This window comes from Podarcis melisellensis (assembly GCF_964234715.1).
Source record: "Podarcis melisellensis genome assembly, chromosome: 15".
Lineage (NCBI taxonomy): Eukaryota > Metazoa > Chordata > Lepidosauria > Squamata > Lacertidae > Podarcis > Podarcis melisellensis.
The window spans coordinates 44,623,905-44,638,622 of record NC_138532.1 but is presented as its reverse complement, the minus strand read 5'-3'; the positions used below and the strand labels follow the sequence as shown (position 1 = coordinate 44,638,622).

At 50.5% G+C, this 14,718-nt stretch overlaps 1 protein-coding gene across 4 annotated transcripts in view; it reads right to left on the bottom strand.

The window, feature by feature from the left end:
* Positions 1 to 14,718, bottom strand: part of FOXN1 (forkhead box N1) — a 47,291-nt gene that overhangs the window by 13,173 nt on the left and 19,400 nt on the right. For all 4 annotated transcript variants that reach the window (XM_081889608.1, XM_081889607.1, XM_081889610.1 and 1 more), the window contains exons 2-5: positions 9,698 to 9,838; positions 7,561 to 8,067; positions 4,845 to 4,952; positions 1,631 to 1,758 (exon numbers count right to left, since the gene is read on the bottom strand). In XM_081889608.1, coding sequence (XP_081745734.1) covers positions 1,631 to 1,758; positions 4,845 to 4,952; positions 7,561 to 8,067; positions 9,698 to 9,817 — 863 coding nt within the window. In that variant the 5' untranslated portion in view covers positions 9,818 to 9,838. The remainder of the gene's footprint in view (positions 1 to 1,630; positions 1,759 to 4,844; positions 4,953 to 7,560; positions 8,068 to 9,697; positions 9,839 to 14,718) is intronic.

Below are 14,718 nucleotides of genomic sequence, written 5' to 3'. Positions count from 1 at the left end.
AAAAAACAACAACCCTCAAAGCAATTATGAAAAGATAAAATAAGAAAATCAAGAAAAACTTACAGCCATACTTTCAAACATACAAAAAGTTAAAATACGGAGGCAGATTAAAATCACCTCGACTTTCTAGGCATCTGGAAAGGTCTGTCTAAAGAGGAATGTATTTAGCAGGCGCTGAAAAGAGTGCAGCGAAGGCACTTGCTTGACATCTATAGGCAGGGAGTTCCACAGGGTACGTGCTGCCACACAAAAATATTGCGTCCTTACCGATGTGGAACAGGGATTATGTGGCACCTGGAACAGAGCCAATTCGACTGAGCGCAGCAGGTCAAGAGGGTCAGGTGAACTTGTCCAACTTGTTAAAGGCTTTATGTCCTAATAGTAACACCTTGAACACGGCCCAGTAGCAGACCAGCAACTGGTGCAGATTTCTGAGGTGTGATACTCCCTGTCAGCAGCCGTGCTGCAGCATCCTGCTCTTACGTTGAGGCCCAGTATACCTGAAGGAGTATCTCCACCCCAGTCATGCATCCTGGACACTGAGGTCCAGCTCCAAGGGCCTTCTGGTGGTTCCTTCACTGTGAGAAGTGAGGTTACAGGGAACCAGGCAGAGGGCCTTCTCGGCGGTGGTGCCCGCCCTGTGGAATGCCCCACCACCAGATGTCAAGGAAATAAACAACTACCTGACTTTTAGAAGACATCTGAAGGCAGCCCTGTTTAGGGAAGTTTTTAATGTTTGATGTTTTATCGTGCTTTTAATATTCTGTTGGGAGCTGCACGGAGTGGCTGGGGAAACCCAGCCAGATGGGCAGGGTATAAATAATACATTTATTAATTATTATTATTAATAATAATACTGGAACTAGTTGGGGGCACCCCATGAAGCTGGATATTTGGAGGTTCAGGACAGACCAGGTCCTTCTTGGCCCAGCTTGCAGTTGAACAATGAGGACTCTTGTGCTCTACTCTTGCTTGTGGGTTTCCTACATGCATCTGGTTAGTCAGTGGCTGGTTCTGATGTTCTTCTGACGTCCTCATGGAACCTCCAGGTGCAGAGGCAGTCTATCCAGATTCCTCTCTTCTGTGGGGCATTTGTGAGAACAGGGTGCCGGACTCAATGGGCCTTCAGAAAGGCTATTGGCTAGAGCCTCCAGGCACAGGGGCAGCCTACCTCCAATTGCCAACTGCAAGATGGGACAAGGCTGTTGCACTCTGGGGTCCTGCTTGTGGGCTTCTGGTGGCCACTGTGTGAACAGGATGCTGGCCTGGTTAGCCCCCTTTGGTAGCCAGGCCTCTTCTCGTGGAACCTCCAGGTCCAGAGGCAGTCTATCTTGAGTCCTAGGTTCATGGGGGTATTTGGCCACTGTGAGGACAGGATGGGTGGCCTTTGTCCTGGTCTGGCAGGCTCTTCTGATGTCCTTTTAGACATCACTCCAAAAATCGAAGAGACAAATGCGAATTTCTCTTTTTTCACCAGCCAGTATCTACTGATGCTTTCCATTATGTTTTTATGGATCATTTTATTGATCTTGCTATTCTGTCTGTTTTAAGATGCCTTGGGGGGATCTTACGAAAGAGCAGGTTCTAAGCAGCCCAATGAGGAAATAAAATGAAGGTGCAACAGGCTTACCTATAGGAGTAGATGGGCTTAGGGAACAGGGGCTGGTGATGCTCTTGGCTGCTCTGCGGGGCGATGCGTTGGTAGGGGTACTGCGAGCTGGAGATGTAGGAGAACGGGTAGCTGTTCCCTGCAGGATACTAGGGACACAAGGAGACGAGAGATGTACCTTCATTGTATCAAAGGCTAGAGTGCAAAAAAACAAAACAAACTCCAAGAGATTTACAGAAAGGATAACACAACAAACCCATCAGTTAAAAAAAAACCACAATACAGGTAAACTACTATTTAAAACATTCATAGAATTGTAGTGTTGGAAGTCTGACCCGCTGCGATGCAGGGATTACAGCTACGGAATCCCCAACCAAAAATAATTAAAATCAAAATTGCTGCATGAACCTCCATCAACGGAAGTAAAGTCACAAAGAGGTTATGAAGCCGGCCAGCTGAGGCCCTGGTCTGCAGCCACCATGGCTAGTAGTCTTTGCTAGCCCTCTCCTCCTCCACGAACTTGTCTTTTAAAGCCATCTAGCTTGGTGGCCCTCGCTGCCTCCATGTGGGAGGGAGTTCCACAGTTCATCCATGTGCTAACTCCTTGTACTCTGTAAAAGAACACGGAGGGTTCTGCGTCTCATTATCCATTATTAGTGTTCCTGAAGGAGGAGCATTCCCGTTGCCTTTACGCAGATCTAAGGGAACAAGGAGAGACCTTCTCAAGGCCCAGGGAGCCCAGGCTGCTTGAGGGGAGGGAGGCAGCCCCAGGAACCGAGCCCAGAAAGCTCTTGGGCAGCCAGGGAAGATGCTGTCTTGTGTTGTGGGCGATATTCTGCTCTGCAGCCAGTCCTGGGGAGATTTACCTGCGGAAGCTGCAAAGCCCTACAGAGGAATATTAATGGCAAGGAGATGGTGTGCCCTTTAAAATGTTGCTGTGCCCTTTAAAATGTTGGGCGGCCAGCATGCCCAATGGCTAGGGATGATCAAGGGAATGGAGGGACTCCCCTATGTGGAAGGTTTGCAGCGTTTGGGGCATTGTAGGCAAGCGAGGTGACACGGCAGGAGTTTATAAAGTTCTGCAGGGCAAGGAGAAAGCAGACAGAGGTGATTTTATTCTCCCACTCATAACATTGGAACTCTGATGAAGCTGAAGTTTAGGAGATGCAGAGCAGATGGAAGAAAGTCCTTCGTCACGCAGCACGGAGTTCACCTGTGGAACTCCCTCCCACAGGAGACAGTGAGAGCCGCCAACTTGGAGGACTTCCAAAGAGGACCAGAGAAATTCTGGGAGGAGGAGATCATGCGGCTGGACGCAGTGAGATCAGGATGCTGGACTAAACGGGCAACGTAAGATCAGCTTATGATCTTACGATGGGAGATGGAGGAAGAAACGGGGGGCCACAAGTTCACCCCCCTGACGTGCACATTCTGCATCCAGGGAGGTGTCCAAATCATTTTTGAGCCTTAATAGCTCAACTGGGATGCTGAGAAGGTTGTGTGAGCCCCCGACATTGAATGCACAGTCCTGAGAGCTGCCGTTTGCCCCTTGCAGGGCTACTATTCCCAACACCACCAGCAAACTTCAATTCCCAGAATTCTTCTTTTTAAATGTCTGGCATGTGTGCTACCAAAGACATGGTCCTCGGTTGCAAGTTCCCAGTCATGGGACGGCAAAGCCTTGCCTAGTTATTGCTACCAATTTGGGTCTCCAAGGCGCCTAAACGGCTGTTGCTGGACTAAATGGGTCACTTTTGGCTTGATCCAGCAAGGATCAGGTCCAACTCATGGGCTTCCTGCTCTTAATCTTGGGGCTGTGGGCTCGAGCTCCATGTTGGGGAAAAGATTCCTTCATTGACGTGGGGTAGACTGCATCATACTTGTGGCCCCTTCCAAATCGAGGATTCTATTATTCGGTCGGGGCATCTGGTGAGCCGCTGGGAGAAGAGGGTGCTGAACTAGGTGGGCCCCCTTTGGCCTGACCCAACAGAGGTCTTCTGTTGCTCTCATGGAACCTCCAGGCCTAGTGGCAGTCTATCTCGATTCCTAGGCTATGTGGCCATGGTGAGAACAGGAGGCTGGGCCAGAAGGGCCACTGGTCTGATCAAGTGGAGCTTTTCCGGTGCGCTTGGGGGTCAGACCCTGTGCCAGGGCTTTTCTTGGCATCTGGGGCCACATCCTGCCCTCCAGCGAGGCTCCGGGGGTCACCTGCCCCACCCTGCTCACCTGCGGTTCTGGGGCCAGGCGAGGAAGTTCTTTGCTCTGCAATTCCGATTTTATTGGTTTCAGTCTCTCCTTCAGAAGTTGGGGAAGGAGCTGGCGGAGGTGTCCTCATTACGGGCTGTTTTGAAAGGCCATTTCTGTTTTATGAGTTTCAAGGCAGTCGGTGTCAGGTGTGTTATTTCGTTTTTTATAGGCAAATGAAGGACAGCAGAATGGTCCAACCGCCTTTCGGGAGTTTTACGACGGCAAGGCTGGCACCACCGTCCTCGTAAGGCGGATGGGCAGGTGACTCCAGGCCAGCCAGGAGATGGTTTCTGACTGAGTCAGCCTTGACCCAGCAAAACACGAGGCGAATCCGTTCTGCTGGTCAGGGCCAGAAACGAACGAGGACGCTGACCTCCCTGGATGACAGAGGGGTTGGTCAGGCAGTCAGAGGCCAGGATGCTCTGCGGAAGGAATCCGATGATGGCAACCTGGAAGTGGCTCGTTCTGCTGGACCTGGCACCTGTCCTGCCTGGTCCAGCATCCTGTTCTCACAGTGGCCGACCAGATGCCTTTTTGGGGAAGCCCACTAGCGGGAGCTGAGTGCGAAAGCTACTCTCGTCTCCTGCACTTTCAAGCAACTCATATTCGGGAGCATCGCTGCCTTGGACCGTGGGAATAGAGCGGATTCATTGTGACTGGTAGGCACTGAGAGTCTTAGCCTCTGTGGCCCATCCACTCCAGATCTCCCAATGGGAAACAGGCAAGCAGGATTCGAACACAAGAGCAACTTTCCCCCTCCTGCAGTCTCCAGCGGCTGGTATTCAGAAGCATTCCCTGCCTCCGACCGTGGAAGCAGTGCAAAGCCCTTGATAGCTCCCTCCTCCACGAAATGTGTGCAATCCTCTTTCAAAAAGGGTTAGTGATTGTCAGTGCCTCCTGCAGGAAGGAGTTCCCCAGTTCAGCTGCTGCACACTGCAATCTGGGTGCCACTTCTGTTGTGGGTGGGGGTCGCCCCATCCTGCCTTACCTGGTGGAAAGGATGAGAGGGGCAATACATCTGGGGGGCCTGAGGTTGGTAGCAGTAGGGGCTGGTCTGTTCCTCCAACGGTGGGGTCTTCAGCTTCACCTCTGTTTCCTGGTGGATGAGAGAAGAACGTCATGGTGCCATGTTAAAAAAAACCAAAACCCCAAAACCACACGTGTGGGGAGCCTGTGTTCAGTGTTGGGGGAGGCAGTGGAAGACAGGAGTGCCTGGTGTGCTCTGGTCCATGGGGTCATGAAGAGTCAGACACGACTAAACGACTAAACAACAACCACAACTACTCGGAGTAGAGCCACAATGAAATGAATCTCCATGGGTAGTAGATCCATTCGTTCCAAGGGGTCTACCCTGAGGAGGACCAGCAGTTGAGCTCATGGACATGAAGGTGATTGTTGGAAGATTCAGGGCTGATAAAAGACAGGACTTTTTCATGAACCCCATAAATAAACTGTGGAACTTACTCCAGCAGGAGGCCAACTGGGATGGCTTTAAAAGTTCAAGCAAATTCATGGAAGAAGAGAGGGCTATCGATGGCTTTGGGGCTTTGAAATTCTGAATCGTGTCGTGCAAAATAAAAATTGCAAGCCTAATGCATATATTATGGGAAAGTGGCTGCCAAATGTTTATGTGAGTTAAAATAATGCTCAAAGATGTGTTCTGTTAGTGGAAACGGCTTGCTGGGAAATGTATTTATGTAGAAAAGTGTGTCCATTGGGAGAAAAAGGCACAGATAATGTAGGATTTTTTTAATCCTGCAAGCTGATGAAAAAATGAAGCAAATTGAGCTGAAAGATGGAAAAATGAAAAACTGAAACGTCTGCTTATTTTGGAGTTGTTTGTTGTAAAGAATGTATATAAAGAAGGTCCAGGGTTATAAAGACTAGGACTAGCCACCTGAGAAACAGTTCCTACCCAAATGCAATTCTGGTTTTAAATGCAGTATAAGGAGTCTCTATAGGAGTATACTGTATTTTAAAATGGGGTTTCAGAGTTTTTAGGGTGTTTTGAATGTCTTATGTAGATTTTTCAATTTCATTGTTCTGCATGGGACAATGACAATAAAGAGATCATATCGCATGTGAATTTTAAAAAAAATTAAAAAGGGGGAGCAAAAAAGTAAAAGAAGAAGAAGAAGAAGAAGAAGAAGAAAATAGGAAAAGCATTGGACAAATGGAAGGCAGCTCAGACTCCTGCTTTCTAGGCCTGGGTGGGGCAAGCGGGAGGGTGGAGAAGCCCAGAGACTGGTCGCTGGGAAAGGGCCATCGGACTCTTTTGGTGTCTTTAAGAAACACCTTTCGCATTGTTTCTGCTGCAGTTGCATGTACTGTACAGAGAATGTACTGTACAGAGAAGGCTTGGCAGGTGGCGACTACTTTGCAATCCTGTGCAACTCCAGAATGTGTCTTGCCAGCCAGGAGACCTTGTGACTGTTACACCTCTAATTAAAGCAGCAAGTGATTTTAAAATGTCTTAATTAATGGGTATAACGCATCTCTTTTCCTCTCTTTTCTTTGGCCAGTCTGTAGAGCCTAAGACCGAAAGTTAAACAGAGAGAGGAGTGTGTGGATGTGCCGCTTTCGGGGTGGTCTCCTTGAAACAGCTTTGGGCGCCCAAGAAGACCAGAAGAGCAGCCTGCAGGATCAGGCCAGTGGCAACCTGCCTTCAGGATTCAAACCCTTTCCTTTCCGTAGGCTTCCAGAAACTGGTATTCAGAAGCCTTGCTGCTTCTCCATGAATTTGCCTAAGCCTCTTTCAAAGCCATCCAAGTTGGTGGACATCACTGTCTCCCGCAGCAGCAGGGAGTTCCGCAGTTTAACTCTGAGTGAAGAAAGACTTCTCTTTCGTCTCACCAGGACATCCCAGCATTCCACTTCATGGGATGTCCAGGAATTCTAGTGTTATGAGAGAGAGAGGAAAACTTCTCTCCGTCTACTCTCTCCAGGCCAAGTTTATTATTTTACAAACTTAAACCATGTTGTCTCTTAATCACTACTTCTCTAAACTGAAAAGTAGGGGAGTCACTTCCTCCCCTCGATTATGTGGTCCTTTTCTGACCCTTTCCAGCTCTACAATATCCTTTCGAGGGGAGGCAGCCAGGGCACAAATCCGATCGCACCAGAGATTTGTATTATGATATTGGCAGTTTTCTTTCCAACCTCTTTCCTAATGATCCTTAGCACGGCGTTTGCATTTTTCACGGCTGCCGCACACAGCACTGACATCTCCACTGAGCTGTGCACTTTCTTCACGGCCTGCATGGTTTTCTATACCTCTGCCATGCGCTGAAACTCTCAGACGCTTCAACTTCACCCCCAAAGGCACACTCTTCCACTGTCTGCCGAGACAGATGGAGGCCAGCTATCATCTTGCCTCTTCCTTGACTCTTAAAAAGCCTTAAATGCTGCAACCCTTTCCCCATCCCATTGATCATTTTGGTGGATGTAATAACTGTAGAATTTTTGACGCAGAAGGGACCTTGAGGGTCATCCAGTCCAACCTGCTGCAATGCAGGAATCACAGCTGAAGAATCCCTGGCAGGTGGCCACCCAACCTCTGCTTAAAAACCTCCAGCGAAGGAGAGTCCACCACCTTCTGAGGTCATGGAAGCATAGAACCATAGAGTGGGGACCCCTGAGCATAATCTAATTCAAACCCACCTCCTATGGAATGCCGCCATTTAATTAGAACGAGCCCAACTCACCATAGCCTGGGGGTGATGTTCCTGCCCGGGGTTGGCATACTGCAGGCCATTGCACCAGGCCGGCTCGGAGGAGAGGCTGGGAAGGTGTGCCAGATACATCTCCGCCTCCCTGGTCATGGTGGACCCACACATCTCCTCAAAGCCCTCCATGCTGGCTGCCTTGAACAGGTGTCCATCCATGGCCAGGGCCTGCTGAGCTTCTGGGAAGGTCTCCTCTGGGAACTGCCTCTTGTAAGGGTGGAAAGGGGTGTTGCGGAGGGAGCTTTTGAACCGACCGCAGGTGCCGGCTGCGCTCTCCTCGTAGCTGTAGCGCCTGAACTTCTCGGCGGCACCAGAAGGGACCTTGAAGGCTTCCTGCTCAGCCGGGGCACCTTGGCCGGCGGAGAACCTCCCGTAGATGTGTTCGGGGGGCGGGGAGGAGGTGCTGGAGCTCGGGGAGGACTCCGAGTGTGTCCTCTCAGTCCGGGCCTCGCCATCATACGATGGGCAGCAGAAGCCTGGAGTCTCCTGAAAGCAGAGGCATAGCAAGGTCAGGTGGTACCCAGTGTGATTTTTTTTTTTGCAATTTTTGGGAACATTGGAGCAGTGAAACCATCATCGAGTTGTTGAGCTTTTTAAAGGGAGGGTTGGCGCGAAACAGATACAGTGGTATCTCAGGATACAGATGCTTCAGGTTACAGACTCCGCTAACCCAGAAATAGTACCTTGGGTTAAGAACTTTGCTTCAGGATGAGAACAGAAATTGTGCTCTGGCAGCACAGCAGGAGGCCTCATTAGCTAAAGTGGTGCTTCAGGTTAAGAACAGTTTCAGGTTAAGAACGGACCTCCGGAACGAATTACTGCATTTTTTGCTCTATAAGACTCACTTTTTCCCTCCTAAAAAGTAAGGGAAATGTGTGTGTGTCTCATGGAGCGAATGCAGGCTGCGCAACTATCCCAGAAGCCAGAACAGCAAGAGGGATTGCTGCTTTCACTGTGCAGCGATCCCTTTTGCTGTTCTGCTTCTGAGATTCAGAATATTTTTTTTCTTGTTTTCCTCCTCCAAAAACTAGATTCATCTTGTGGTCTGGTGCGTCTTATAGAGCGAAAAATACAGTAAGTTCTTAACCTGAGGTACCACTGTACGTCCACAGATCATGCAAATCCGACTGGCGATCACATGGAACCGTATCAGCGGCGCCAGATGGGGGTGCAAGCATCGCCCGCCGGGAGTGCCAGCGCCGGCCACTGATCATGAAAATCTGACTGCCGATCGCATAAAACCGCCCACCGGGGATGCGAGCGCAGCCACTTGGGGGTGCAAACACCGCCGGCCGGGGGTGCCAGGCTGATCGCTGACCGTATTTGCATGATTAGCAGACGGATTTTCCCAATGACGATCGTGCCAATTGCAAAAGTCCTCCTGCTGGGGGTGCAAGCGCCGCCATGACGATCCACCCAGAGGGATTTTGTCACCCCTCCCAGGCATGACACCTCGGACAAACCGCACCCCCCTTGCGACACCCCTGCCTGAAAGCCACCAAACACCTTTGAGGAGGGTTAGGTCACTGTGAGAGCAGATGCCTGGCAGGTAGAAGGTCCCAGGTTCTTTCCCCAACGGCATCACAAGGTAGGGAGTCCCGGCCTACCCAGGCAATAACTCCTCATCCAGTCTATCCCCCCCCCCCAAAAAATACCCCAAACCCAGCTGGGCATTATTCCCAACCATCCCTACAAGATAAGTATGTCAAACTCTATGGTGAGCACACCATAAACTCCACAGGCAAAACACCCCCTAGACCCAGGGGAGATTTCTGACTTGGGCAGGTGAGCCTTGGGGTCCCTTCCATTTTATCCTCACAACAACCAAGGTGAGCTTCATGGCTGAGTGGGGGATTTGAACCCTGGTCTCTCCTGGTGTCTAGTCCGACACTCTAACCACTAGGCAACGCTGGCTCATTACGTGATGTCAACAGACTCCAGCTCCCATCAGCCACCGTGGCCCCAATGGTCAGGCGGGCTGGGAGCTGATGTCCAGCAGGAACCCCTCTTCTGGATTGACACAGGTCAAGCGGGGAAGAAAACGCATGGCCATTCCCATCTGCGTTGCAGGGGGCTGGACTAAATGGCCTCCAGGGGTCCCTTCTAGGATTCTCACCTGCTGGATGGGGGACCCCGAATTGTCATGGGTCTGCATCCGGTCGCCGCGTGGGTTGCTGTCCAGAGAATCCGAAGGCGAAAAGGTAATGCTAGATTGGTCTTGGAGCAGTGAAACCATCACCGACGCCAGCCAAGAATCCTGTTTCAACAGAGAAAAACAGCCAGGCGGGGAAATAAATACATGACCTCAGATGAATTGGAGACTTTCTGAGCTTCACAAGAGGATGCACTTCAGTGCCTCTGATCCCAAGGAAAGGAGTTGGGCTTCCATCTCCCTGAAATCAAGAGGATGGCTGTCCCCAGTCCTGTTGGTTTTGACGGGACAAGGGGGTGCATTTTCGCTCAGTTGTTCCTCTGCCAGGTGGTGGGTTCAGGAGGTAAGAAGAGGCTGCTGGATCAGGCCTATGGCCGTCTAGTCCAGCATCCTGTTCTCACAGTAGTCAAATGCCCATCAGTACCTAGGACTCGGGGTAGACTGCCTCTGGGAATGGAGGTTCCATAAGTGCACCAGGAGAGCCTTTCTGGGTCAGGCCACTTGCCCACCTCACAGGGGGGCAGCCCCATGCCCAAAAGGGAAGTCCCCTAGCAGATCCAAGCACAAGCAACTGGGATACAGAAGCATCACTGGCTCTAGTTGGGGAGGCAGAACTGAGCCATCATGGCTAGCAGCCATCAATACTCATCTCCTCCTCCATGAATTTGTCCAATTCCCTTTTAAAGCCACCCAGATTGGCGGCTATCCCTGCCTCCTGTGGCAGGGAGTTCCACAGTCCAACTCTTCTCTGCACAAAGGAGGTCTTTCTTTCCCCCGTCCTGAATCTTCAGGTCTACAAGGTCCCTGCCTTGTAACTTTGTGAGAGCAGAATAAAAGGATTTTCCTATCCACTTTCCATCAGAGCGTCATACAAGAGCATATAAATAGAGCAAAAGCCCACCATTGCCACCTGCAGAAGCCCACAACCCTGGCCAGACAAGCGGCTTTGAATCCCCCAAAACTGCCTACTTCTTGATATTTAAGAAGAGTTGGCTCCGGCGACTTTGAGATCTCCTTTGCGAAACCTGGGATGAAAAGGCGACTGCTTTACGGCTCTTGCAAGGGGAGCAGAATGCAGCCGGCACCTCTGACAATCCAGAGAGGCACCTGCAACCTTTTTTTATTTCGCCTGGAATGCCTTCCTCGCAATCTCTGCACCTCCCGGGGCTTTTACACCCGGTTTCCGTTGCTGATCCCCCTGGGCGGCAAACATTTCAGCAGAACTTACTCATGATAAAACATCCTTCCCCCCCCCTTTGAACTACAAAAGAGACTTTTTAGCATTTTTACAACCCTGCCTCTTTGTTTAATCCGAAACTGATAGATGAGGCTGGAACTTCCAGAGATAAACCCTTGGGGTGCAAAATCTGGGCGAAAGTTGCGGGAAACTGACAAGGCCCACGAGGAGGGGGCCCTAGATCTCTTGGGGCCACAGGGCAGTTTGGTTTTGCTTGGTTTCTACATCTGCCTGTAACCTTTCTAAACAAAAATCCGGATGGAGATTCATCAGCGTTTTCTGCGCAAATTTCCCCTCAATGTACACAGGGACACAATTTTACTTAATATATGGATTTTTGAAAGAACCTTCCCCAGAAGCATCCTTTATCTTATTTCCTCTAATAACACACATTTCTCTCCCCCACTTCGCTGGAAAACCACACCACAATGTTTGGAGGAAAGCAACTGTTACGAGACAGCTGCATTCACACGTTCAGTTTGTTTTCAGGTTGCGAACCGAGTGAATCTCTCTCTGCTCCCTAACAAAACCACCCAAGGGCCCTGCCCTCTCCTTTGCCTAGATTTGACGCTCAGGGGTTTTCCACAGGGAACTTATTTCATTTCACTCGCCACACTCCTGTTTGCAAGGATGAGTGCTTTGTAAATAACAAATTAATGAGCCATTTATGCAATTGATAAGAGAAGATGGCACCGCCTTAAAATTAGGAAAAGGGGAAAAGAAAAAAAAAACCCAGACATGAATGCTAGAAAATTCAATGGAACTGTGGTAAGGGCAACCAGATTTGTAAGCCTCATCCTACCTTCCTAACAGTCAATTTTAAAATTATTATTATTATTATTATTATTATTATTATTATTATTATTATGCAAGAGGACTGGAGAAATCCATGGAAGAGGAGAGGGCTATCGATGTCAACAATGGCTCTTCTCCACAGTCGGAAGCAGCGTGCTTCTGAACAGGGATCTGGGACAGTGGCATGTGGTGAAATATTTTGTAGGGGGACAAGTTAGGACTGCCAGAGGTTCCAGCTTGCGAGGGCAATTGTGGGGGCTGATGTCACACACGTGTGGCATCCCGATGTCCTGTGGTTGCGCGCATGAGCAATGTGCCTCCCTTACTAAGCCAGGAATTTGGGCAAGAGGCACCAGGCTTTAATACTTTAATACTCTAATTTAGCAGGAACATTTAGGGGACCAGCCTCACTTCCCTAGTCCACTGACTGCATGCGACTGGTCTGGAAACCGCAGGAGGGGAGAGGGCCCTTGGACTCAAATCCTGCTTGCAGGTTTCCCAATAGAGGCACCTGACCAGTTGGCCACCATGAAAACAGGATGCTGGAGTCGGTGGTCCCCTTTGGCCGCATCCAGCAATGGGTGCATACCCCCCAAGATTTAAGGCAAGCAGCATCACAGCTCCCACCTATTGCTGGCCTACAGCACAGGCTGCATAGCATATTTTTAGGTCCCATTTTCAGCATCACTCATAAAGTGCGTCTTCTGTTTGTGCAAAGGTGACCAGAACCACACAAGCACTTCCAAACGAGGTCGCGCCATAGATTCACATAATGGCGTTGCGGTATTTTTCCAGGGTTTGGAGGCGCAACCCCACTTAGGAGAGCAAAGGCACGGCTGCTTGAATTTCTACTGGGACAGATGGGAGCCAGCCAAGGCTGAGATTGCTCCTGACCAACGACCAAAGCCCCGTGTCTCCGCCGCACTCTGCAAATGGTGCGTGGCCATCGCCACTTCCCCTCGGATTAAATGCCTGCTTTGAAAAAATCAAGGAAGTGGAAAGCGCTTGGAGAGGCGACGCTGGCCAAGCTCCTTCGCTTGCGTGACTGACGGGTCCCGTCAGCGAGCCAGGCCTGAACCCGGCCCCCGTTTCGTTCTCGCTCTTGGATTCCCGAGGGCCGCTATTCTGGCGACACCTCTTTGCCGCTCGCTGTGCTGGATGCCAGGTGCTGCTGCTCCTGAGCAGGCCTCTCGTGTCCCCGGAGGCTGAGATCAACTTTCACTGGAAGGCGGCGTGTTTGGATGATCCCCAATTCGTAATTCATCCTCTGCTCTACATGCCTCCGAGGAGGTGCGTGATCCCAGGTTGACACCGGTGTTTCTGATCTTCCCCCTTCTCCCCCACCCCTTCCCCAAAGCACTAAATCACCCTCTTCCCAACCCCCCTTCCTTCCTTCCTTCTGGGATTCACTCCGATGCCTCTTGGTTCGAGGAAGAGCCAGAGCGTTGGAATAGGACCCCAAATCACCTCCACACCAGGATTCTTTAGCTGGGATATCCTGGCGGGTCCCTTCCATCTCCACAATCCTCTAATTCTAGATGGTACCACCACCATCAAGTTGCATCTCATTTCCTCATTTATTGCCTTTTTCTCCCAGGAGCAGGAGGGGGAATACGTGATTCTTCTCCTCATCCTTTAATCCCTCCAACAGCCCCGCGAGGTAGCTCAGGTGGAGAGGCAATAACTTGGGCCAGGCTCACCCAGTGAGAGCTTCGTGGCTGAGCGGGAGGATTCGAACCCTGCTCTCTCCCCAGGCCTTAGCCTGACCCTCTAACCACTACACCGCACTGTCTCTCTAGCAAAGAGTGTGGCTGAAGAACCAGGCTGAAAAACCAGGCAGACGGCCTTGTGGGATCAGCAAGGGAGGCTCCATGGCAGGAAAGATAAGAGCCTCGACAGCAGCCACAAAACAAACCACGGCAGATTCCCTTTTTTGCAGCCACAGCAACACAGGCTCTGCATGACCTCAGAAGAGGAGGAGGAGGAGGCAGCTTTGTGCGGCACCTTTGAGTCTTCCAGGGTGGGGTTCAGGGGTTGAGTCAGCAGCTGGGTGGGGACGGGCCCAGGAGGGCGAGGTGGGGGAATGGTTGGCCTCTGGATTCCTGAGTCAAAACACCTTGTCTCTGATCTCCATCAGATCCAGATTGCGGCAGGTTTGGCCCACAAAGTGTGTATTCCTGCCTGGTGGTGTGAAAGGCTCCACCTTTGGATTTCCACACGTGCCCAGAACATCCCTGGTGATTTCATGGAATCGTGCAGTCGGAAGGGGACCCAGAGGGACATCTAATCCAACCCCCTGCAATTGCAGGAAGCAGAGCTGAAGAATCCCAGACAATCTCTGCTTGAAAACCTCCAAGGAAGGAGAGTCCACCACCTTCCAAGGGAGATCATTCCATTGTTGAACTGTTGAAATTCCTTCCTGATGTTTAGTCAGAAAATCCTTTCTTGCAACTTGAAGCCCTGGGTTCGAGTCCTACCCTCCAGAGCAGGAGAAAACATACTTGCTTCCTCCTCCAGGTGACAGCCCTTGAGATATTTGAAGATGGCTCTATCTCAGTCTCCTCTTTTCCAGGCTAAACATACCCAGCGCCTTCAACCGTTCCTCATCAGGCTTCACTTCTTGACTCTTGATCATCTTGGTTGTCCTCCTCTACACACCTTCCAGCTTGCAAATGTCATTTTTTAACTGGGGTGCCCAGAACTGAACACAGGACTCCAGGCAGGGCCTGACCAAGGCAGAACAGAGTGATACTATTACCTCCCTAGATCTGGACACTAGACATCTTTTGATGGCAGCCTAGAATTGCATTTGCTTTTTTTGCTGCTGCATCACACTGTTGCCTCATGTTACCTTTGTGGTCCACCAAGACCCCTCAATCCTTTTCACAGGTCATCTCTCAGAGTGCCAGGCTAACTGACTCTTTGCTCCAGCAAGTGAATGGCGTGATGACGT